The 26,706-nt window shown below is 46.9% G+C and overlaps 1 protein-coding gene across 2 annotated transcripts in view; it reads left to right on the forward strand.

Annotated features, from left to right (window-relative positions):
* Positions 1–26,706, forward strand: part of LOC144718588 (dynein axonemal heavy chain 5-like) — a 97,445-nt gene that overhangs the window by 11,989 nt on the left and 58,750 nt on the right. For both annotated transcript variants that reach the window (XM_078593965.1, XM_078593973.1), the window contains exons 7-21: positions 6,699–6,800; positions 8,783–8,969; positions 9,465–9,630; positions 11,773–11,866; positions 13,278–13,376; positions 14,748–14,929; positions 15,588–15,707; positions 16,702–16,903; positions 20,929–21,024; positions 21,687–21,860; positions 21,974–22,063; positions 22,910–23,065; positions 23,304–23,443; positions 24,608–24,759; positions 25,221–25,428. In XM_078593965.1, coding sequence (XP_078450091.1) covers positions 6,699–6,800; positions 8,783–8,969; positions 9,465–9,630; positions 11,773–11,866; positions 13,278–13,376; positions 14,748–14,929; positions 15,588–15,707; positions 16,702–16,903; positions 20,929–21,024; positions 21,687–21,860; positions 21,974–22,063; positions 22,910–23,065; positions 23,304–23,443; positions 24,608–24,759; positions 25,221–25,428 — 2,168 coding nt within the window. The remainder of the gene's footprint in view (positions 1–6,698; positions 6,801–8,782; positions 8,970–9,464; positions 9,631–11,772; positions 11,867–13,277; positions 13,377–14,747; positions 14,930–15,587; positions 15,708–16,701; positions 16,904–20,928; positions 21,025–21,686; positions 21,861–21,973; positions 22,064–22,909; positions 23,066–23,303; positions 23,444–24,607; positions 24,760–25,220; positions 25,429–26,706) is intronic.

Raw genomic sequence — 26,706 nt, forward strand, 5'->3', positions numbered from 1 at the left:
GGTCGGGATGACGACGGCGTACCGGGGACACCGACCTCGGGAGTAGAGGACGAGGAGTTGCCGCCGATGCAGCACTTCGCGGTGATGGCCGACGCTCCGCTTGCCTCCGACACCGGCCTCCAGGACGCGCACGCCCGCTTGGCGGAGTTGCTACTCGCCGCCGCCGCTGTCTTGGCCGACATCTCCGTTCCGGCGAGCGGAAAAACGGCTGCGGGGGTCGTGGAGGAAGCGACGGTGGAGGATTCCCGCCAAAGGGCGCTTCGCGCCAAAAGCCTGGAAGTTGCCGCCGTTTTTGGGGGGCCGCCACCGATTGGCGGGAAAGACGGACGCCACGTGGCCGGACACCTCCGCGCAGCGCAGCCCACGTCATCGGCGCGCGCCGGAGCCCTCCATTTTGCGCCTGACAACCGAGCCGACATTTTACACAACTCCAGCGGAGCGCGGGAAAATCTCTCCGACGTCGACGACGATCGGGTCCTCCAGCAAAGATTGCCCGCGCTGTCGGCGTTCAAGGCGGATGGGGGCGACTGGGGAGCCTTCCAACGAAGGTTCCTCGCTCATCAGGAGATGTCGGGGTGGTCCGACACCACTGCCCTGCGTGCGTTGCCAGCGATGCTTGACGACGACGCGCTTGCAGCCTTCACATCTGCTGCAAGGTCGTCCCGCTCTACGCTCCAGGCCGCACTACACCTGATGGCGAAGGTGTTCGGGCCGCCCTCCACGTGCCGCCACCAGTTCTACGATCGGCGGAAGGTGGCTGGGGAAACGACGCTAGCCTACCGCACGGCACTGCTCGCCTTGGCGGACGCGGCTTTTCCCCGCATGGATAAGGAGGGGAAGGACGCCATGGTGACGGAGCAGCTGCTGGTGTTGGCCCACGAGTTGGGGGTCCCCATCAACGTGGCAGACGAGATGGAGATCTGCTCCCTGGCGATCGCCACGAGCATTCACGCGTACGAGGTCCTCAAACGCAAGCCGGGGGTCGTCTGCAAATGGCCGGGGAATGCGGCACTGGCCGCCACGATCGCCGAACCTCAGCCAGCTGCGGTGCAGGAGCGGGCCTTCGCTGCACCGTGTCCGGGGGAGTGGAGAACGGGAGGTCGTTCGCCCACACGTTCGCCCCGCAAGCTGGAGCAACCGAAACCTACGACGTCCGTCGTCTGCTACAACTGCGGCCTTCGGGGTCACGTCGCAGCCGGGTGCCGGGCCCCGCGTCCGCGCACCGCAGGACCACGTCGGGACGACGACCAGGGCCACAAGTCATCCCAACAAAACCCGGCAAGTCGCGGCACCTCACACGTTCGGTCCACAAACACGGCACATTCGGGTCGCCGCTTCGCGGTGGGGGGTTCGCGGCTGGGTGCCGGGGGTTCAATTCGGCGGGGGGGGTCCGTACGCGGCCCGCAAGCAGTCGAGTGGTCCGAATTGGCCCACAGGATCGTGGCTGCGTCAGCCGGGTCGTCCGTGGTAACGGGGTTCATTGACGGGGTTGAGGTCCGGGTGCTTGTTGACACGGGTGCGTCGGCCACCATCATCTCGGACCTTATTTATAACATCCTTCCCGTCCAAAGTAGACCCCTTCTGCCGGTAGACGTGCCATTTTATGCGGCGAATGGGGGATCCCTGGGGATCATCGGCCAGATTCGGGCGACTATTTGCATTGGGGACATTAAATTAGCGGGCCCTATTTTTGTATCATCATCGCTGGCCGTTCCCTGTTTGCTAGGTACGGACTTTTTGTCAAAAATGCCCATCAAAATTCTTATTGATCAGGCCTGCATAGAGCTTCCGTCAGGTCGGCGGGTTGCCTTCTTGTCGAGCCCTATCAAAGTGCGCACGGTTTGTGCGACGGTGCAGGCGCTGGCGACTCACACTGTACGGGTACCCCCGGGATCGCAAATGTTAGTACCCCTTCGGTTCAGGAAGCCACTCGAGGTGGGTGCGGAGGCACAGGGGGTGCTGTTGGGGCCGTCAAACAGAGCCAGTAAGGGCCTCGACTTAGCGGTTGCTCAAACCATGGTGAGAGGGGACAGTGAGCCGTTCGTAATGGTCCTGAATACGGGGTCGCGGCCGGCCGTAATTGCGCAGGGAACGGTGCTGGCTCACGCCGCGCCGCTGCCCGTTGAGGAACGGCTCGTGGCTCAAGCAGATTTTACTGTCGAGTCGCATCCTCAAAGTGATGAGGGGACTGAGTGGTTGGACTCGCTGTGTGCGGGTTCTGCTAACTTGTCCGGGGTGCAATTGGGAGCATTGAGGGGTTTGCTCATCGAGTTTGCTGACGTGTTCAGCAAACATAAGTACGATATCGGCTGCACTGACCTGTTGCGCCACCACATAGCTACAGGGGACGCGGCCCCTATTCGTCAGAATCCTTTCCGGCTCAGCCCGGCCGAGAAGGAACATGTGCAATCGGCGGTTAATGATATGTTGGCGGCCGATATCATTTCGCCCTCTTCTAGTCCGTGGGGTGCTCCTATTGTCCTAGTAAAGAAACAGGACGGGTCCTTGCGGTTTTGTGTCGATTTCCGCCGCTTAAACAAAATCTCGATGGCGGATGCGTATCCGCTCCCCAGGATGGATGAGTCGCTGGATGCCTTGGCGGGAGCGCAGTTTTTTTCCACACTCGATCTGCTTTCTGGATTTTGGCAATTGCCACTCGATAACGAGTCTAAACCTAAAACTGCTTTCCGCACACCTGGGGGCCTTTTTGAATTCAACCGTTTGCCCATGGGCTTACATTCCGCCCCCGCCACGTTCCAGAGACTCATGGAATTGGTTTTGTCAGGCCTCCAATGGGATACCTGTTTGATTTATCTTGACGATATTATCGTCTTTAGTCGGACTTTCGAGGAGCACCTCCAGCGACTGAGAGCGGTGTTCCTCAGGATGCGTTCCGCTAAGCTAAAATTTAAACCGGCTAAATGTTTTCTGCTTCGGGAATCTGTCAGGTATTTGGGCCATATCGTGAGTCGTTCAGGGATCTCGACGGACCCTGCTAAGACGCATTGCGTCAGCTCATGGCCAACGCCAACCTCGGTCACGGAGGTTCGTAGTTTCATTGGTTTTGCCTCCTATTACCGTCGTTTTGTCAAGCAATTTGCCACCATAGCCAAGCCCCTGCACGCTTTGACGGCTAAGGGTGTGAGGTTTCACTGGGGGGCAGAGGAGGAGGATGCGTTCTGCTCCCTCTGTGACGCTTTGGTGCAGGCTCCCCCCTTGTGTTACCCCGATTTCACACAACCGTTTTTGCTTGACACGGACGCCAGCAATACGGGTATCGGGGGGGTGCTCTCACAGTTGGTCGGGGGGGTTGAACGGGTGGTCGCCTACGGTAGTAGGGTTCTTTCCCCCGCAGAACAACGCTATTGCGTAACTCGTCGTGAATTGTTAGCCATTGTGTTTTTTACACAGCAATTCAGGCCGTATCTTTACGGCCGTCATTTTACGGTCCGGACGGACCATGCGGCTCTACAATACGCTATGCGCGTGGCGCAGCCATCGGGCCAATTGTCCCGATGGTTGGAGGTCCTTCAAGACTACCAATTCACGACGATTTACCGAAAAGGGTTGCGGCACTCAAACGCGGACGCCTTGTCGCGGTTGCCGCCGTGCACGGACTGCACATGTTTGTTGGGATCAGCGCGGTGCAAACCCCCGGTCGCCGGCGCCCCGGGAGTTGCGCTCGCCGCCACTGACACCCCGGGAGAGGACGCCCCCACGGGGAGGGATTCGCTGTTGTCGTTGCCCCTCATTGAGTGGGGCCGCCTCCAGATGTCCGACAGCTCCCTACTTACGCTGCGTCGGAAAGTTGGCGCTCCCGAACAAGGGGAGGCGCGGGTCGGTTCCTGGGTGTGCAGACAGGGCCTGTTGATGAGGTGGGACAACATGTCCCGGCGTCACGTGCTCGTGGTGCCTGTTGCTATGCGGGGTAGGATTGTTCTGGCAGCTCATGAACGGCTCATGCATCTGGGTTTTCACAAAACGCTCGCCCTAATCCAGCGAGATTATTATTGGCCGGGGATGGGTAACGACGTGGCGAATATTCTTAAGGGATGCGTAGAGTGCGCCAAAAGGAAACCGCCACCATTGGCGGCTAATCCACCGCTGCAATCCATTCAGGTTTCGCGTATAAACGAATTGGTAGCGTTGGACATCTTGGGGCCCTTTCCGGTTACACCAAGGGGAAATAGGTTCCTGCTGGTTGGCGTGGAATACTTCACCCGATGGCCTATGGCATGGCCGCTCGCCAACCAGTCGGCTGCGGCGGTGGCGGACGCCTTTGTCCAGGGTTATGTGTTGGACAAGGGCGCCCCCGAACGCTTGCTGACGGATCAAGGGAAGAATTTTTCGAGCGTTTTGTTGCGCGAGGTGTGCGACCTGTTGGGTACAAAGAAAGTGCGTACTTCCCCCTACCACCCGCAGACTGACGGGATGGTTGAGCGTCTGAACAGAACGATTACGTCTATGTTGTGCCAACAGGTCTGCGACGATCAGGTTGATTGGGACTTACAGGTGCCGGGGGTACTCGCGGCCTATCGAATGGCCCCTCATGCGGCGACAGGGTTTTCCCCATTTTTTCTTATGTATGGGCGGGAGGCCGATCCGGCCATGGACGTCCAACTGGGGATTTCCCAGCCACGTGCAAAATCTAAATTGGCAGACCACATCAAATTTAATATCGCCAAATTGACTGAAGCGCGGGAGGGGGCAAGGTTGAATTCGCGGTCGCGGCAAATTGCAAACGAGAAATTGCATGAGCGGAGGGTGCATACGCATGATTGGAAACCAGGCGATAAGGCCTGGCTGCATTGTCAACATGCACCGTTGGCTACGTCCCCCAAGTTGTTGAGACCTTGGAGGGGACCGGTGGAAATTGTGCGGGTTGCACGGCCCCAGAGTATACAGATTAAATGGGGGAAACGCCGTTGGTATGTGCACCCCTCCCGACTGAAGCCCTATGCGGCACCGTGTGACCCCGTTCTGTGCCGTGACGACCGGGCGTGTGATGTGACCGTCGACTCGGGGAGGGAGGTGTCGCAGGCTGATCCTCACGTGTCTCCACCTGACCCACCCCCAGGTGCCTCGGGCTTGACGGCTGCTGACCATCGAGAGCACGAGTCCTCGATGCCTGGCCGATGTCTTCCTGAACCGCCGGCACCACCGGACGTTCAACCGCGTCTGGTGCCGTACGACGGACCGGCAAGGCGGGCTCGGGCTAGGTCTCAACAATTTTCATGAGGACGGGTTTTTTTTTTGTGCTCTACACCGAGCTCGCCCGGTGTTCCCCTCTGCCGGGATAATGTCCCGTTGTAGGGACGCTCGGAAGAAAAGGGGACACTGCACGAGTCGAAAGAAAAAAAAAAAATTTCCATTTATTTTTTTTTTTGTATACACATTGCTATTGTCACTCGCCGGTTTGTATATATTGTTCTGTTGTCGCGGTGGCATTGGTTGAGGGTTGCGGATGGTGGTGTTCGCGTCGTGTTGTGTTGTTAGCTTAGTTGTTGTTCTTGTTGTTGTGTTGTGTTACGGGGCACACAGGGAGGGTTTGTAATTTTTGTAGCAGCCGGGGCGGCTGCGAGCTATGTGGTAGGGGGTGATGTAGTGGTGGTATTGACGTGCGCCGACTGTGACAGTGATGGATCACGGGGCGGCGCGGGGTGCGGGGTTGGGCACGCGTTGTGGGCGTGGTGTGGACGCGCGCGCCGGGAGTGACAGATGACGAGGCGGCGCGGAGTGAGTGGTGAGGCACGATGAGATGTGGGAAAAGAGGATCGTAGCCAGCACCCGGCGATTGGTCGAATAAGTGGGTGCTCGCAGCGACGTCCGCAGGTGGGGTATAAAGGGGGACGCGCGAGAGCACTCGGGGAGAGTTACCCAGTTGAAGACCCGAAGACGGAGCTGAAGACCTAGTGAAGCCGAGTAGCTCAGTGGCGTTAGTCGCCGAGTAGCTAAGTGGATGTTGGTCATCCGAGTAGCTCAGTGGCGTTAGTCGCCGAGTAGCTAAGTGGATGTTGGTCATCCGAGTAGCTCAGTGGGCGTTAGTCGCCAAGTAGCTAAGTGGGTGTTTGTCACCCGAGTACTAAGTGGATGTTGGTCATCCGAGTAGCTCAGTGGCGTTAGTCGCCAAGTAGCTAAGAGGATGTTGGTCATCCGAGTAGCTCAGTGGGCGTTAGTCGCCAAGTAGCTAAGTGGGTGTTTGTCACCCGAGTACTAAGTGGATGTTGGTCATCCGAGTAACTCAGTGGGCGTTAGTCGCCAAGTAGCTAAGTGGGTGTTTGTCACCCGAGTACTAAGTGGATGTTGGTCATCCGAGTAACTCAGTGGGCGTTAGTCGCCAAGTAGCGAAGTGGGTGTTTGTCACCCGAGATACAAAGTAGGTGTTAGTCACCTGTAACCAAGTTTGAGAAAATAAAGAGTGTGTTACCCGTGAAGTCGTCTCCCGTGGAGTTACTACATTACACATTCACCAGGAGGGGCAACTAGATGCTAATAGATAGCAGTACAACAAGTAGGCTCCTGCATTACCCTTGCTGATTGTTGAGCACTGTTTTACGAGTTATATTTTGCTGGTTGCTCAGGTGTTTAAAAAAAAGACATTGTTTAAATGTTCAAAGTAGGACCCTTGGCAAAAATATGGTCAGTGAAGCGTTACTGCATTGGAGAATGATCATGATTGTGATAATGCGTCTCCACAGGAGATCAACTTTGGTGTGCTGGAGTGTCCTGAAGGGGACATTCTACAAGGCGTGGAGAGCTTCCTCTCCTCCTTAATGATCCCAGCTCTAAAATCTCAGGAGGTACTCATGTTCCTCATGACTTGATTCAAATATAAAGTGCAACTACATACAGTATGCCAACACAATATGATTTATACTAATACAAAAACTGTACAATTATAATGGAAAGTAGGTTTGTAATGATACATTGTTTTGTCAGTTAAAATAGAATGTTACACTGACAAAATACACATCGTGAGTGTGACAGTCTATTCGTTCCAATGACTGCAAATTATTTGCAAGTGATGTGCTAATGATATGTATAAGTTAATGAAGTAAAATTGTCAAAAACGCAAGACAAAAAAACCCCGAAAATACACACGATGTTGTGAAAATGAGACCAAAATCAATTGAATATTGAACCAAGTTGTGAATCAAAGTTGCTTCAATCCCCAGAAAAGGTGCATCATTTACATGCCTAGAACAAAGGCATTTCTGAATGAAACAATTCAATGTGATTTCAAACGTCTCATTAAAATTGAAGATCGCTCATGCAGGAATAAAGCTTATTTGCATGCTGGCCAGATTTACAAATCTGCATTATGATAAAATGTTTGATTTTATATTTCACTTACAAAGTTGTAAGTTAAACATCGTGACCATTATAGCAGCTGTGTTTGTCTTTCATCCATTTATTTTACTGCTCAATGGGACACAAAGAAATCTAATGTTTACAAATTTACAAATGGTGATATAATTTATTCATGCAGGATTTCACAGTAATGCGTCATTGTGCAGAATTAGATAGGTGTAGAATTGCAAAGACGGCACGGCTGTTGATCTCAAAGGATGCAACAGTATTGTATAGCAAGCATATGTGGCTCTCCAATCCCAGCGTGGTGATCGAGGCAAGTAACAGGGAATAGATGTGCCCCACCACAAAGGTCACCTCAGAGCACTTCAGTAGCCATTATTGAGCTCTGCCCTTTCAGACATTATGGTTTTATAATCATGCTCTTGAGAAAACAGGGCAGGGGGCCAGTGTATCCAATTTGTGGGGGCGGCAGTGGTTACGGTATCTTTCCAGTTGGCTGAGGTGCTCAAAATAATGCTTATAATAATGCTTATGTTGGTATATTACGCAGGTAAATGGCATATATATGCTGAGTATTTGTGTATGGTACTTGTGTATATTATAAAGGTGGTTGAAGTGAAATTGTTCTATTAAACATGTGTGATTGATGGCCTTTAACTAGGTTACAGTCTACTAAGATTCATACCGGTGTGATTTGTTAAAAAAACGAGTAATAATTCAGATACCTCACGTTATGTTTATGATCATGTAAGTCCCTCACTGCACACTCTGCCGTGCTTTAAACGCTATTGATGTATTGAAACAAGTTTGTCGTTGTGCTTATAACTCGAGAACCAAAAGTAGTACATGAACGAGCAATACCCCAAAAATATTAAACAAAAATCCCTTTCCCAAATGCATCTTTATTTTTTGAGAGGACATTACCTGAACCTGAAGAATGGGTTGATTTCTTGGTTATAATTGCTCAATAGAGACTCCTATTGATGGATTTTATAAAAAAATTATGATATAAATTTTTTTAAATTATACTACTGTTGAGGAATTGAATGGCATTTGTTTTCAACATCACGATACTACAATTGATATCTAGAAAAAAATATCCGTGATTATACTTTTGACTTGAGAATAAAACGCAATACATGGATGAGCCCTTTGGTACATGTCTGGTGGTCAGATGGCATCCACAGGTGCTGCCAAAGCCCTTTACTTTATACTCAATAAACAATAATACTCCATTAAGTACTGGATATCTGTGAAAAAAGGCCTTCATAGCTCATCGGATTCCTCCAGTCAAAATAAAGATTCTGATTCCCCATCTCATCTGTCTACCCAATTCCAAGCGATTCTCATTTTTCTGTGCTCTGCTCATGTCCTTCTCGTAATTTCATTGCCCATTTCACCTCTCTGACGATCTGCTCCATTTTTTTTTTATCACCCAACAATCACCATGGCCCACCCCCGCACACAGACGTGGGGAGTAATAAAAAGTGGAGAGAACGACCCCGCCGTCGAAGTGTTCCTGGACAGCGTAAACTACTTCATGCAGAGCCTGTCAGGAGTGCGGCAGAACATTCAGCAGAAGGTGCAGCTGATGGAGGCGGATCTGGGAACCATCCTCGACGGCGTCATGGGTCCTGCAGACTACACGGTTTCAGGTGAAGATCTGGTGTTAAATTGCGGTAGTGCATTTGCTGCTCCTTGCAGAGGTTCTCGGTTTGAGCACAGTCACAGTCCTTGTGGATTAACCATGAAATAAGCTCCGTCTGCTTTCACAGTGGATGTTAAAGATACTGCGACTTTATTTGAAAAAGAGTAGGCCAAGTGTGCCAGCATCATGATCCAAATTTGGAAAATTTTATAAATTACTTTAAAATAAATTAATTGGGAAGCCACATAGCAATATTGCCCGGTAGTGACAGACTCATGTCTGTTTACTGGCTGGGCCTACGATCACCTTGTACTTCACAATGAAAGCTGCCACCGGGGGTCTGCAGCCGCAGGGCATCTCGATTTTTCTCTGCATGGGAGCCGTGGTATAAAATGTACGTTGTGATGATGCGCATTTGATAACTATGCCCCTGCGTGTGCCCGGCAATCGGCGAGGGTCGGTTAGACTTACTTGTGTTGTATTCCCCACTGTCCTATCACAGTGGGGAACACGGATATGGTGGAGCGTCTGGAGGCTGCCCTGACAGTGTGGATGAAGCAGATCGAGCAGGTGCTTGTGGAGAGCGAGCAGATCCGTAAGGAGGCCGACAATGTCGGGCCCTCAGCAGAGCTCGTCTACTGGAAGAAGCGCACTTCCCGCTTCAACAGGTTCCTATTTATTTTGAAGAATTAAATGTTTAAAGATAATAATTTAACAGCCCTTTGTCTATCGGCTGCTGGAAAGTGGCTTTCCCACGCTGTGTCGGTCATGGGCATTGTTCAACCATACGTCACCGCACTGATCAGTGCAGATTGGTAATGGCGGGGGAATTGAACTCAAGTTGTCAGGTTCATCGTGCCATGTGCTAATTAGTAGGCCTTCACTTAGTCTCGTAAAAGTAATGATAATTATTATGACAAGAAAAATAATGCCCTTTATCCAGGAAAACTTCACTGAGCCTCAGGGATGTATGGCCAATTACATTTATGAGCATGTGCAATTTGGGAGGAAACTTTTGTGCCCGGAGAAAACTGCCCATGCATATGAGAAGGTAGCACTCAATGCTTTGCACAAATAGAATCAAGATTCAATTGCTGGAATACCCACCTCATAACCACCATCTCCTTTACTATTATTTTGTAATTAAGGTAAGTTCAAATTAATGTAATTAATTAAAGTAAGTTCAAATTAATGTTCCAATTAATATAATTAATTTGAACTTACTTTAATACACGTAATTATCTTACTTCAACAAGTACATATATATGTAAGGGAGTGGGTGGGAGTCGTGGCACAGTGGTTTGCATACTCAACATAACCCGGCAACATGAGTTTGATACCCACCCACAGCTAACATCAGTAGTGAGTGATATCGTTACTGGTCCTAGTCCTCCCAACTCTTCAATAACCTGCACTGACCAGATTAGTGGAGTCAAATAACCCTCACAGTCGACATGGTGGCTGGAGATGCATCACCCAGCAGTGGATTAACCACAGGGATATAAATATATGCATGAATTTACACCTATGTAAAGAGAGGAAAGATCATTCATCCCACACAACCTCCCCCTCCATGTCAGATTGTGCATTTGGGCACTGCACACTCCACAGAAATAACGTGGCTCCTATTTATTTTTAACCAAAAACAAATTCAACACCCGTCAAAAAATAACATGTAGCTTTAACTTTCAACTTACAAAGGCAAGCGGGTGCAGGAACTATTCATCAGACTCTACGTGGCACTGTTAGTTTAACTCATCGGATCTGATGCTGCAGAGCCTTGACCGTACGATGCAGAGTATGTTCCATTACACCCGAGTGCACGTGCCGAGCTGTAACAACATGGCTTTGTAGAATAATGTAGACATTCCTTTCACTCGATTCGCCTTTTTTGCCTCTGTTATTTTAGCGAACAAGCGCAAGCAAGTAGTTTATTATTCTACAGGATCAAAAAATCACCCCGGCCACCCACAACTTAAAATTGAGTTTTGAATATTGAGGAGGTGACCGGGTGGTCCAGGAAAGCTCACATCTGTGTGAGAAAACTGAGCTGGCACAGTTGAGAACTTTGGTCTGAATCTGGGCAATAACCCATCATTAAACTGGATTCTTCGATTTAGTGATTTCATGATCTCAATGTTGCCATCAGTGTGTAGCAAATTAGTTTGTTTCGGTTTTTATTTAATTTGATATATTTACATCCATGAAACAGGTGTTATAGGCTGCTGTGGGAAAACGTGGTAGGGAGCAGAAAAGGCAGTGAAACACTTATACTGTACTTTGCTGCCATGTTTATGCTGCCTGTCTTCACCAATCTGCACTGACCAGCGTAGTGAAGTATGGTCAAATAACCCTCATAAACCACACGGCATGGGGAGGCCCTCATTCAGCAGTGGATTGAAAATAGGGCTGTATATGTGCATTTCTAGCTCTTGAGGAATAAATACATACCAATATGACTGCCATGCAATGGTCACCTCTAGCCGAACAGGTGACGAAGTGCAGCATCCCCAGTGTACTCAATTGCACCATTTTTAGAAATAGTTCTATGATGTCACCTACCAGAGGCCATTCTCTAACATGGTGCAATGCTGTCAGTGAGAGTTCCAAATTATGTTTTTTTTTATCTCTTGAAAATACTGTGTTATTACAATAACACAATTTAAAAACAATTGGAAACATCCCAAACATTGTTTTAAACTGAGCTGTTTAATGTAATCTTATGCTTCTGTTCAACAACTGCTGATTTAATTTGGCTAAAATTGTATTTCGATTGACTTTTAATTTCTTTTTCCGCTGTCGTTTTGTAGTTTGCTGGAGGAACTGAAGAGTGAGCGTGTGCAAAAAGTTACGGGGCTCCTTCAAGCTGCACGGTCGCGCTCACTCAAGCACTGGAAAGAGCTGGTACCACCTGCCGGCCCTTCACTCCGGCGCGCCTTTCATCCCCGCGCATATGAAGTGTAGTCTAGCATAGCCGCGGGCCCACATACCAAACCAATGGCATGACACGGCTCTTGCTCCCATCGATTTTCAGGAATCAAATTACCTTCCTCTCAAGTCAGTGGAAATTGACATTTCAACCATGGTAAAATAGTAGGGTGCAGTGGTTACTTACTGCGCTTTGAACCTACCACCTGAGTTCGATCCTGGTCATGGCTAACATGAGCGGCGAGTGATATCTGAACCGATCATATGACCTTCTTCAACCAGCACTAATCAGCGTGATGAAGTATGGTAAAAACAACCCTCCATAACTGACACAGCTTGGGGAGACCTTCATCCAGCAGTGGATTGACGAAGGGCTCAAAGTAAATAAACAAGCTTATAAAGATGCGTTGATTAATTGATTGCCATGGATTTTTGCATTTTATTTTAATTGTGCGTGTAATTTTTTAATTCACATTTAATACATATTATAAGTTGATACTACATTAAGACTAATGCAGAAAATAAACTCGACAAAACAGACAACCCAATACATTAAATAAACAAAATGGTAAAGATGAGACAAATAACAATTATTTTTATTTGAATCTCGAACCTGAATCGTGACGAAGAAATTGCCACGAGGCGGTGGGAATGAATTGTTACATATCTCTAAAACACATTCCTGCAGAGGGAGCTGGTAGGAACGTTGGGTTGGCTCGGTCAATGGCCAGGGTCAACAGCGGCGTGGTGTATTCCGCAAATATGCCCGACTGTGAGGGCGGGCACAAGCCGGCGTGAGTAGGTTGAACGTTGCATTTTATAAGGGCACCACGGGGTGACCAGCCCCTCCCCACCCAGCCCCACCCCTCCCACCCCCCACACAGCCCCACCCTCCCCACCCGGCCCCTCCCCACCTTCCCCTCCCCACCTAGCCCCTCCCCACCTTCCCCTCCCCACCCAGCCCCACCCTGCCCACCCAGCCCCTCCCCGCCCTCCCCTCCCCTCCCCACCCACCCAGCCCCTCCCTGCACGACGGACACAATAATCCCCTGTGGGCTGGTGTAACCAGGAGGTTCCTACCAGTAATATCAACACAAACTAAGATGTAACCGCTGGCAGCGTACATAAACACGTGCATGGACACGCGAAACAGATGGCTTGAAATTAGTTTTTGGTTTATTCCAAGATGCTGAAGATAACTGTTATTACATAAATTAGGATGTTATATGATATTTTTTAGGTATACTTATTTATACGTCAAGAAACACGTGAACACCGCTTTTCATAAGCAATTTTCTTGTCAGGTTTATTAAAAATGCATGTGTTAACTAATTAGCGAAGCACAATGATTGTTAACGTTTGACAGATTGCTCTTTGATGCCATCAGGATTCCAGAATTACTGAGGAAGCCAGCGAAGCCAAGGACAATGTGAAATACCTCTACAGCCTCGAAAAATTCTTCGGGCCCCTCGCCAAGCACTCGCCTGTAAGCATAAGTATCTCATTGTAAATGCAGGCATAAGAGGTGGCCTGGTAGCTCAAGCGTAAGAGCACAGAGCCAGTACTATTGAGATCCTTGGTTGGAATCTGGGTTTAGTCGCCCATTATTATTTAATACTAGCGGGAAGTACCCGGCTTTGCCCGGGTCAAATTTAAATTTCAAACCTACTCTTAAAAATGTAACAGCAGTGCATACTGACTGTGGTGGTATCTGCTATGATTACAGCAGTGCATACCGACTGTGGTGGTACCTGCTATCACTACAGTAGTACATGCTCACCCTATAGCAGTTTTTAACGCGAAAGAAAATGTCCCCCTCACTCCCACCGAAGGCGTGCGACTTGGCATGGGCCGGTATGGTCGTGCAGGCGGCATAAGTAAACAAATAAATAGGAAGCGCACAAAAATCGCACTAAATCGCTAATTCATCTAATTTAAAGTTGACGGATGTGAAAAAGGAATAGCGCTTGCTCATGGCGGGGCTTACGGCGTGGTACCTGGCTATATTTTTTTCACATCAACCCCACCGTTGGAGAGCCAAGCACGCGACCACACACAAACCCACACACAAACCCACACACATACACACAAACCCACACACATACCCACAAACCCACACACAATTTTTGACTTTTATATAGATAGAAGATTATTATTACGCTTGTTTACCCAGGAATGCTTCGCTGAGTTTCAATAGTAATTTTTAGGAGGGTCCTGCCAAGTTTTTGTGGGAAGGGTGACAATTTATAACCTAGTTTAGCCATTTACGAGTCATTTAGAAAAATTTGGACCAGGTTAATCTGAATTCTCAATTTTAGCGATTTGGTGATCTGAGCCAGTTTGTCTTCGGACAAAAACGCATCAGGTTAAATTAGTTTTTTTTTCAGGAGATGGCAAAAAGTCTAACTCTGAAAAAAAAATCTTTGTAAATCTCAGGAAAGTACATTCATTACCCCTCGTGTGGCTCAAGCTCACGTGAAGGAATGGAAGAAGTAGCTATGCGATATCTCCTTCCGCAAGCCATTCAGTAACATGGAATTATTCACAGCTCTGCAAGAGTTTTGAATGGACGCTTTGTCTCGTGCTGTAACTCTCATAATACAATTGGAACAAAGTTCAGGGGAAAAAAAACACCGTTTATTCCCTCACCAACCGTCACTGGCCAGCATGGTGAAATATGGTTAATAAGCCCGAAAACAGCTTAACACGGAATGAGGAGGCCTTCATCCAGCCATGGATTGACAAAGGGCTATACATCAATAAAATCAACATTACATCCAAATACCAAAATACTTAAAATTAATATTAGATGTACTTTATGTATACTTTGTGATAATAATCATCTGTCTGTGTGCAGCCCTTGCTAATACAGACCATCCCAGGCCTAATGAGCAACATCCGCATGGTGCACACCATCTCCCGCTACTACAACTCATCTGAGCACATGACGTCGCTGTTCGTCAAGGTCACCAACCAGATGATCGCCACCTGCAAGGCGTACCTGCACCAGGGCGGGGGCAAAATCTGGGACCACGACTGGTGAGCCTGTGCATAACTCAGCCAAATTAGAGTTGTATTAGAATCATAATGATCTAATTTATTTTGCCCAAGTGAAGGTGTTTTTGACAAATTCATGTTAGTGTATACAAGTATTATCCTGATAACTGCCGTTTAAAACCTGAATTATGCATCCTCTTGTAAACTGTTTTTGTGGTCGAGCTTTTGCCACACACTGCTGTGGACACCTTCAGCAGTTGCATTTCTTGGAGTTGAATTATTTTCAGTTTGTCCCCGGATAGTTGAGAGTTATCTGTGCAATGTTTTTCAAATCAAAGTGCTTTCTTGCTCCATTGTGCATTGAGGCAGTGCTCACCTATTTTACAGTCGTGAGCCAGTGGTTGAAATTCGATATTCAGATGGCGGGGACGAGTTTATCCACAGGTCAACAACTGTTGACTTCCCCACAAAGCTATACCTATTTTATTTACCGAGGAAGGATGATGGTCTGAGTCAGTCGTCTATCAGGATTTGAATTTTCCCACTGCAAGCCACTCGCTACACTGCTGAGCCACCTGGCTAGTCACATTATTTGTGCACAAATTCTTGCATAGAACCTGGTTTATAATCATTATTAATTCAATATCTTGTGATTTGTTGCAAATGCACCGCTTGACGTTGTGTCGCCTGCCACCCGCAGGGACAATTTGCTGCAGCGAATGAGTGAGTGCATACGACTCAATGAAGAGTACCAGCACTGCTTCCACGAGACCAAGCAGCACCTGCATCAGAGCAACAACCCACGCCAGTTTGAGTTCAGGTAGGGTCAACACCCCATGTAACGATTAAAGTACATTATTTTGCTCATGATCATAATTATTGTTATCATCATCATCAGTTGTGATCTATCCATGACTGGATGCAGGCTTTCCAAAGCTATTGCAATCTCTCACTGTGCTGCGTTGTACCAGATCATCTATCTCCTTCGCATGAGCTGATTTCACACATCAAATTCTATGCAATACAATTGTCATGTATTCCTGTATGTTGAATGCAATGGGTTGTTGTGACTTCCATCTGTAGCTCCCACTAAATGCACTACATTGACCACAATGTTCAACAATTTTTATTACTAAATTAAATCTTGACCCGTTACATGCATCATATGCGTATAAATAACACTACTCCAGAGTACATTTACTCATATTTAATTGTATATTCTGTATACCTACGGGTAATAATTTCAATGCTGCACTTTGAGATGATTTATTGCGGAATCAAAATAGTGTTTTTCCCTCTCTCCTAATTCCTGCTTGGGAAACCTTCCAGTGAGCTGGCACCCCTTGAAATATGCATCATATCAGTCATCGCATTAACCTTTGCAAGGTTACAAACAAGGGAGATCTCGTTGTGCCAATTTATTATATCGGTAAATGTAATATGGAAATTTGTTAATTTCTTTTTGCATGCCTTGGCCAACAAAGTCTATCGCAGCAAAAAATAAGTCTAGATGAGTGGTTCCCCACCTTTATGGGACCATGGACCAATGCAAACCCACACGTTTTTAGTTTACAAACCACCATTCATTAATAAAAACGTTCAAAATTAAAACTACTTATAATTGAGTTATCTGAAACAGTTCCTTGGATCAATATAAACTGCTTTGCAGACAACTAGTTGTCCACAAACCACAGGATGGGAACCACTTGTCTAGATAACCTTTGTGATCAACGACAGCCCATCATCGGATGACTTTCTATAAAAAACTAAATTACCTGCGGGAAATTGTTGTTGCTTACCGATGTCGCCTGCAGTGAGAACTACATCTTTGGGAAGTTTGACTCCTTCTGCATGAGGCTGCGCAAGCTGTCGGACATGCTGCAGACGATGCAGAGCTTAGCAGGGCTGCAGCACGTGCGCATTGAGGGCATCGACAAGATATTCCTCCGCTACCAGGCCCTCGCCACCAACACCAAGGCCAAGACCTACGATGTGCTCGACCACCGCAAGAGCGAGGTGCGCCCGCAGTTGCCAACAGTCGCCCGCGTGTACATGCGTACATTTGTTTAGTGCGCGCTAGGTATATAACTACACTTTGGTTCTTTCGGTAAAGTCACGTAGGTATAAAATAAATTAAATTACGACTTTTCGGGCGCAACACAAGCGTCCGTCATCAGGTGGAACAACCACAGCAAGAAACAATTGCTGAAGTGGGCAATTGATTTATGTCGTTTCGATATTTGTTGCACTTTTTAGGAAGGCATCCCCGATGTAAACATGATTACGGTGCATCCTCTGCAATGGGGGAACATAATATTGCGATATACTTTGAGACTGTGCAGGGTGTAATGTGCGTTTAGCAGACCTCAATTCTCCCACACATTTAGTGGGCGATGCGCACTCTTAAAGGCAGGATTACTTATTTCATGTTCCTAAGAATTGGTACTTATGGATACAGACACCAGCGCATCTGTAACTGCATTTGGACACAACACGCATTTGTTTTTAAATGTGTGACCACCACACAATTACAATCATCACTGGTCTCATGATGCCACGACTCATTCTCACACCATGCACCTGCCACATTCACGCATTGCCCATCTCCCATATACTGCACTGTGACAATGCTACACACGGGTTTCTATGTATAGTAAGACTGTCTGTGCTATATCTGCACGTTACTGTAAATCCGAGGGTATTTTATCTTACGTGGCCATTGTAACGTATGTTTAGCCCCATTGTTGTGGAGCAGCGAGTGTATACTGTGCTCTACAGTGGGGTGGTGTGTGTTACTGCCCCTCCTCTCCCGTGAAACTGGAGGATATCGGCTCCCAGTCTGGTGTGCAATGATTGATGGCTCAGCAGCACAGAGCACTGCTGGGGCGGAAAATTACAGAAAGTGTCAGCTCACTGAACAGAGAGATCAGTGCATTAGTGTCTAGATTTCAGAGCTGACATTGCATTAACTCGTGTCCGAGTGAGCTGGCTCTTAGGGGATGTGCCAATTTCTGTATATTAATATTTGTGATTATAATTGTAAAAAAACATGTCAATGTTTATTCAAATTGTACTATTGGCATCATGATGTAAAGAAATACCCGTTACGGTCTCTCATAGAGCAATGCATCAGCCTATGTTATAGAACAAACCACAACAGGGAATATTTCACAAATACTGCTGATCTTTCATCCACATGAGGGATGCTGCACTTTCCCACATGCCCTGCTGTAGACAAGTTAATTGTCTGGTAGGGATTCCAATATTTTAGAATTTTCAAAGCTGAAATTTTGTCAAATGAAGCGAAAAACCAAATTCAATGCGATAGCCAAGAAACCGGACCCACACATTGAAAAGCTAGATGTTAACAAAGTCGTAATTAATCGCAGTAACAGTCCTATTTCTGAAGGTCTGAAATCCGTTTTAGCTAAAGGACTAAACTTTGCAGTCACACCTAGACACATACCAGTTAATGATATAATTGCTCGAGTAGATGTAACTCTCAAGGGCTTGAGTCACATCGCTGCAGACGTAGCAAGATCTGAAATCTCTGCAACCCTCAAAAACGCTAAGATGCCAGCTAGCAACATCAGCAAAGATGAGCGTTTTGAATTAGCTCAATTAAAAAAGAGGGATGACATTGTCATCCTCTCAGCCGACAAAGGCAATGCCATTGTCATCATGGACAAAATAGAATACAACAACAAAATTCAAGAACTACTCAACGATGGCAGCTATACAAAAATAAAAAGAGACCCCACGAACAGCCTCGTCACCAAAACCAACAAAATCATTTCTGCTTCAACCGCATTAATTGATCAGACCAAACAGTTCTCGTTGAAACCTTCTGCAGCCAGGCCACCAAGCTTGTACGGCTTGCCAAAGATACATAAAGAAGATACACCTCTTCGTCCCATTGTCTCTACTATCAACTCCCCCACTTACAAACTGGCTCGTTTTTTGTCTGAAATCCTACGGCCTTTCACTGGAAAAACCACCTCTGCGGTACAAAACTCTACTGACCTGGTATCGACAATCAAGGGGATTTCCCTGTCCCCAGACGACCTGCTTGTCAGTTTTGATGTGGTTTCCTTGTTCACCAAGGTTCCTGTGCCTGACACCATCGCAATCATTGAAGACTTGGTTCATCAAGGACTGAATGCTGGGGTACCCCCCCTGGTGAGACACTGCCTAACCAATACATACTTCACCTGGAATGGAACCTTCTACAAGCAAACTGAGGGCACCCCAATGGGCTCCCCCCTATCTCCGGTTGTAGCCAACATTTTCATGGAGAAATTTGAGACTGACGCCATCCAGACTGCCACTCTACACCCGACCTTATGGAAGAGGTACGTAGATGACACTTTTGTCATCTGGCCACATGGCCGGCCTGCTCTAGACCAATTTCTCGACCACATCAATTCCATACACCCAGCCATCAGATTCACCATGGAAGTCGAAAAAGATGGCAAGCTACCCTTTTTGGATGTCCTAATTAAAAGGAGACCTGATGGTTAAATGAGCCATTCTGTCTACAGGAAAGCCACCCATACGGATGCCTACCTAAAACCGGATTCCCACCACCATCCATCCCAGAAGAACTCCCTCATCAAGACTCTATACCATAGAGCCCAATGCATCTCCGACCAGGAACACATTGCCAGTGAACTCAAACACGTACGCCAAGCTCTTAAGGCTAATGGTTACTCCGACTACACAATCCGCAAGGCCATCACTCCAACCGTCAAGAAGGATCCTGCTGAGGAGCCTTTCAAAACCATCACCTTACCCTACATTGCTGGGGTCACAAAAAAGATCTCCAAAATCCTGATTAAACACAAGATTCAGGTACGATTCAACACAGTACATAAAATCCGTGATCTGGTTCCGTCTGTAAAAGACGTGGTTCCAGACATACAGTACCCTGGCGTCTACAAACTAAGTTGCCTCTGTGGTAGCAGTTACATTGGAGAAACCAAACGACATGTCTCGGACCGCATCCGTGAACATAAAGCTGACCTGAAACACGGTAGGACAAACACCTCAGCCGTGGCAGATCACTGTTACAATTCAGTGGGTTCACATGACATTGAGTTCTCCAAGACAGAGGTTCTCTGCAAGCCATCTGGCTACCATGAGAGATTCGTTCATGAGGCGATCCACATATACAAACACAGAGACAATTTCAACGGAGAAGATGGATTCTGGCTCAGCAATCATTGGAAGGACGTAATAAACCACTTCGGATCTTAACTGATTGTTGTTCACGTTTATGGTGACTTTCAGACCGCAGTCCACTCACTGGCATTAACTGTGTATCTTGTGTTCTCCACAGGGAATGTATTATTTGATCCGCTACGGATCTCCTGCCACCGTTTTCCCATTCACATGTTTCATTGCTTCTACATACTATTAACATGCCCTCCCTTTGTTAATGCTACCCCCCCCTCCCTTTGGTGCTGCTGATCCTGCATAATGCATGGGCATAATATGACTTTGAAACCCCCCCGCCCACCTCTTACGCATTTCCCATGAATATGCTAAATTCCTCTTGATATGCACATTCTTTTGTTAAGGCTCTCTTCTTCTTCCACCTCCAACTCAGCTTATATATAAGCTCCTAGCTTGGCAGTGTCTCATTCTTCACCTGAAGACGGCTGCTTGCGTTGTAGCCGAAACGTCGTGAGAATTGTTATATTATGTTTATTTTTATTATTTTATTACTTCCCTTTTACGTGACTTTACCGAAAGAACCAAGAAGAAGAAGGCGATAGCCTTTTTTTGTGTAGTTGTTGAGGACCAACTGAGGTCATCCATATTATAGTTAAGAACCCGGTTTAATTACGATGGCTGAAATACAGAATCTAACCCTCGGTCTCAGTTGTGCCGATTCTGAACTCTGAGCCACTTGGCCACATTGCATGTTAGTGGGTTTGATGTAGAATAAAACATTTAACCTTGCATATGTTGTAACAATGAAAAATATTCCTCCAATTAAAAAATGCTAATCAAAATACGTGTCACTTTTCATCAACCAGTTTGACATAGACTACAAAGAATTCTGCTCCCAGACTGAAGGACTCTACCAGAGCCTGCAGACATTTGTTGACTCGTGGTTTGAGAAGTCGCTCACGGTAAGTGCCAGGAGAAGATGAAAGCACTCCACAATGCGACCGTGACTATCATGTATGTCGAACTTCTTTCACACCGTACCTAGCCAACCGTGATAATCAGAGCCCAAACTGTGGAACACATCGTTGCCAATTTGGTGGCACCGTCCTCGTCATTTACAACATCGTTCTCATAGCCCTCAACTGGCTCACCAACCTTGACATCAAGATTTAATGTTGCTAATGGCCCTGCTGTACAAAAGAAGAACTGCTGGATACCTTCACGATTTGGCATGATTTACCAGTTGCAAGGACAACGCTGCCATTGCTCAATTTGCTCTTCTATTCAGTAAGGCATTCTTCTTGTGTAAGTCCATGTCTGATAGGCAAAGGACAGCCTCGGGATGTCTTCAATGCCTCCGCTGATTTTTTTAACTTCACATTGGTTTACAATGTGGTCCACGGGCTGGTCAGGATTTCCACGGTTGCATGCTACCAAGATATCTCTCATTTTCCACTGAAATAGGAGTGGTTACATCTGGCAAGTAAGACATTGCACCTTGGAGCATATTCTGCTCAGCAGGATGCTTTAAAGGAATGGGCTGATAGCTGCACTGCACCTCTACAGCACTGGGTGTATCACAGCACGTGCACGGCTAATATACACACGACTGGGTCACCTCCAGACAGAGAAAATGCTCGAGCTGCTGGGCAAGTTTGAGCGGATTGCAGGCGGCCGCCTGCAGCTCATGGAGAAGTACCAGCTGGTGCTGCACCGCTATGCGCGTGACATGGACATGGTGAGGAGAACCTACCAGAAGCAGAAGCAGAGCCCGCCCATCCCGCGCAACATCCCACCGGTGAGACTCGCCGCAGCACAGCACCATCGCAATTTCCATTGCCGCCCGTCCTGGAACTCACTCGTTCACACTTTGATGCTGCCCTGTGCCTATCCCTTGGCACTGATTGGCAGGTGTCCGGGAAGATCATGTGGGCCCGGCAGCTGTTCCGCAAGATCGACATCCCCATGAAGTTCTTGAACAACAAGCGAGACGTCCTTCAGGTGAGGTTGTAGTTTACATCTGTGGTTGAGATGGCTACGAACTTGTGTTTTCATGTAGGGGGTTGCAAGAGTTTTAAAATCACTTGGGTCTTTGAGCGCAGTTGAAAAAACAAAGCCCTGTAACTGACTTGGCAAGGAGTGGCCTTCATCCTGTAGTGGGTTGACAAAGGGCCGAAAACTACAATTACAGTGCAATACAGACTGATCCCCAATAAAGGAAATGTCAGTACTGGCTCATGACTGTTGAGTATGAGCTCCAACCTATCCAACACTTTGACTTGATGTAAACTTATAAAACATCACAAAATGTTTTTTACAATGATATCTAGTGGGCATGTAACGATTCTTCCCCCATGTGATTTGATGGATTATCACGATTCAAGTCATGATTCAACAATTATATTATTTAAACATTTGGCTGAATGTAGCATTTTTAGTGGCTGCAGGGGTCACCATTTCATGCGTCTATCATGAGAGCAAAAATCTAATTTAATATACAAATCGCCACATACTCCATGCTTTAATGAAAATTGAGGTGATGCTCATCTGTTTACAGCCCTAAGCCATTGGTGGAAATTCCCTATTCCTATGGTAGGGTTAATCTATCCATAGGACAACCGCTGCTGAATTTTCCACAAAGTGGTACCTGTTTTATTGACATCGGAGGGAGAATGAGCTGAGTCAACCCATAACCAGGATTTAAACTCGCTACCTTCTGATTGTGAGCTACTCGTTCAACTGCTGAGTAACCTGGCCGATATTTAGACTTTATTTAAAAACCAGGTAAGAGCCCAATGATGCAATAATGAGTGTTCCAATGCAGACGTTTTGCTGCCGCGTACACAGACGTCCGAGGGCAAGATCGCCGTGCGCAACTACAACAAAATGGCGGCCGTGCTGCTGGAATTTGAGCTGCTGTACCACCGGGCCTGGAGCCGCGCCGTGGACCTAGTCCGGAACAGCCTCCTCGCGTCGTTGCTCGTTCGTTACCCAAAGAAGAAGGTAATGTAGCTGCCCAGAGGGGGAAAGGTTTTTATCCCCTAGCCACCTCACACCTCCATGCCTATGACACCTGAGCGAGAGGTATATTGGATGTAGTGTGCTGAATGCAGAAATATTTTCTGTATTGCCGATAGACTCGGCAGCTCAAATTAAGCCCCAGTTACATACCTACTAAAGATCACTGAGCTGAGTGTGAGCTCAAATCATTCATCGCATAATTGGAAATGTTCTTTCTCAGGAGTTCTTTGTCAACTTTGACCTGGCCATTTTCGAGCTGCTGATGGAGGCCAAGCACCTCCACAAGCTGGGCTTCCAGGTGCCCGAGGTGGTCATTAACCTATGTCAAAAAGAGCAGCAGATCAAGCAGCACCACACAAGGTGAGGGCTGCCCTGCCTATCGTTTGCACACCCATCCAGTTGATGAAACACGTTTTCAATATTGAAATATATATTCACATATACATTTTAATATATATAAGTGTTTGAGTTCAGCCTATGGCCATATCACCTGAAATGCATGCGATCACGTCTTATCTAAAAAGTTCAGCAGGGTTTTGTCCGGATATTACTTGGACGGGTGACCACCATGAATGGGTGACCACTGTGTGTATGTGTAATGGAGCTCTCAGAGACACCGTCTTGTTCAGTTATATATATTTATGAATAAAGTCCGCCGACTCACTGATATTTTAACGGATAACCGCGAGATGACTATATCCAGCTGGGTAACTTCTATGACTCTACGCGACGCTCCCTATGTAGTTGGCTGACTACATAGGAGCGGATGCATAGCAGTCACGAAAACAGTATGTAAATATAGCCTTCCAGGTCTATAAGGTGCCCTGATCCAAGATGATGAAGACAGCCCGCTCCAAGGCGACGACGGTTTCTTGATTCCCCCACAGCAGCCCAGAGCCCTGCTCCACGCCGTCTTTTATCCCCCTCTCGGACCCGGCCACGTCGCCTTTTCCCGAACTCTCTCTCACCTTATCTGGCCCTGTCTGTTCCTCCTGTCTCAATTATTATTTATGACCACTTAGGTCCCGTACTATCCTTACGTGACCCTGTCCGTTCTCGTCGAGTCAATTATTAACCACGGCAACCAGGCCCTGTACTGTCCTTACATATGTATGTGTTTATGTATGGGTAAATTATGTTTATTTGGGGGTGTGCACGCACATGTAGGTGCGTGTGTGCATTGTGTCTATGTGGTGTGTATATAGGCGCAATACGTGGGTGTGTGTAAGATCAAGCCTCGTGGGTTGGCGCTGGAGCGACAGTCAGAAGGTTGCCAGTTTCAATGCTGGTTAGAGATTGACAACGCATAATCCATTCGAGATCAATGAAATTAGTACCACAGTGGATGTCCTATGCATAGACTTGCCTCCGCCATGGAAATTTGGAATTGCTACCGTTGGTGCCGGTTCTGTAAACAAGAGCCGAGTACCATCTCAATGCCCAATTGAGCAGGAATTCACCTTGACTTTGTTGTGTGTGTGCGCCGGCGTGGTGCGCGGGTTTGTGTCCCCGGGCCCATTACAGGCTGCTTGAGGCTCTTAGGGAGTACACGCAGGCAGTGTCCTCCATTCCACCCATACTACAGCCGCTCATGACGCCGTGTATTGCCCTTGTCGAGGACGCCATCCTGCCAGGCCTCACCATCATCTCCTGGACATCGCTCAACATCGACACTTGTGAGTCAGCCTCACGTGACCTGAGACAGCATCATTGGGCACATGGGGGGCAGCTGCAAATGGGCCATTAAATCCACGGCAATGTCATTTCATGTCCACGGTGATGACTTGCTACAAGATAATTGGAGCTGCTTGACGAGTTTGTTGTGTGGTGCACTGACTCTTTCAGTGGATGAACAATGGCTGTGGTAGCTACGGTATTTTAAGTAATGTGATGAAAGAGTGCTATTTTACACTATTGCCATATTATGCTACTGGATTTGAATACTAAAATAAAGAAAAAATACATGCTGAATAATATTGATCTGGAAAGCCAATAGAATGCCACAGAATGGAAGTCTGTTTGAATATGTTATTTAAGAATATCTTAGACATGATAAGTCAGTACGAGTTTCAGACACTTAATGAATAATAATAATACTTAATGAATCTTCCAAACCCCTGTGCCAAAAAACCTGCAGACATTGAGGATATCCAGGCAGCGGTGGTGCAGCTGAAGCAGACCACCAAGCAAGTGGTGGACATTATGGAGTGCCGCGTGGAGGCCACGCTTTATGACATGTCCTTCACACCATTGCTCACCCTCCCTGAGGAGGAGCCCCTCGACATGCTGGCCTTCATGGCGGCCACCGAGACCATGGTCGCGTCCGCCACCAAGAGCCTGGCCACGTGAGTGCTCAAAGATCGGTGTGTAGCACCGGTCGCTAGATGCGGTTCGAATGAGCGCAATGATGAAGGATGAAATGGATATACAGTTCCATCATTGTTCTACTGCTGCTGCAGTCTAAAATTACACGACTGATTTTTATTCTTTAGGGTTGGTGGTCTAGGACAAGGCTATGCACATTACAGACGTAGTAGGCTGATGTCACCTGACTTGCAAAGCATGATGGGGGGATCGATTTTATGGTTGCAGTCACACCATTTGCTGTCTAGAATTCACCTTTTGTATAAATTATCATTGCTCTTAATAATTTTTAGCCAGCATGCTAATTTCTGTCTAATGAGTTTGTCATAATTGACATAAAGTTTTAGAAGTGGTTCTTATAACATTGTAAAAAAAATTTTGTTCCTGGGTAGTAAGTGTTATTTCCTAATTGCTTATGCCTCAGAAGTACAGAACATGGCTATTATTCCCCACAAACTTTGCTTTTGTGACCAGGACAGTGATATTTTGAAATGTGCCTATTTTCAATGAGAAACGGGCGAATGCTACATACACACACAGAGACAAAGATGGAGTAGTCTCGTCTACACACAAATTCAGATACACACACTTACACACACAGTACGTACAGTAAATATCTCATGAAATAAACTTAAAATGAAGAAAACTAGCAATAGAAACATGGGAAAAAAAGATAGTTCTAAGCATAGAAAACAAACAATTACATATTGCTACAAAAGGAAACGAATTATGTAATGCTACAAAAATTTCCATTTACCATAATCCTAGTGAAGCTTGGGTTCGGTCAAGGTGGCGTTTTGGTAGACGGGACCTACGCCTCGCTCCGTGGTATTCTTCCGCACCCTCACCGCGCTGCATTATTTGCGCTTACGCAACTAACACAAACATTTCCGCATATTTTTACATCATTTATGGTAGCATTTCCATAAGTATAGCCATGGTTTGTGAAAATCTTAGAGCATTAACAAATAGATTCATGTGCCATACACAATTGAATTACATCGATTGGTTTTACACTTAAAAAAGGGCGTGGCAAATTACTATGCCAGCTGCATACACATTCCAGGTATAACTTCCCATGGTGTATGTTTGTCAGTGCTGGAAATGTTTTAAAGTTTTCCATTCTTGATTTGTATCATCATTTTTATGCAGCTATGAACATGATTCATATTCTTGGTTCTTTCGGTAAAGTCCCATAGAAGGGAAATAATAAAATAATAATAAAAAAACCATAATAGAATAAAATTCTCATGACGTTT

Source organism: Lampetra planeri, chromosome 1, assembly GCF_965212315.1.
Source record: "Lampetra planeri chromosome 1, kcLamPlan1.2.h2, whole genome shotgun sequence".
NCBI classification, from domain to species: Eukaryota; Metazoa; Chordata; class Hyperoartia; order Petromyzontiformes; family Petromyzontidae; genus Lampetra; species Lampetra planeri.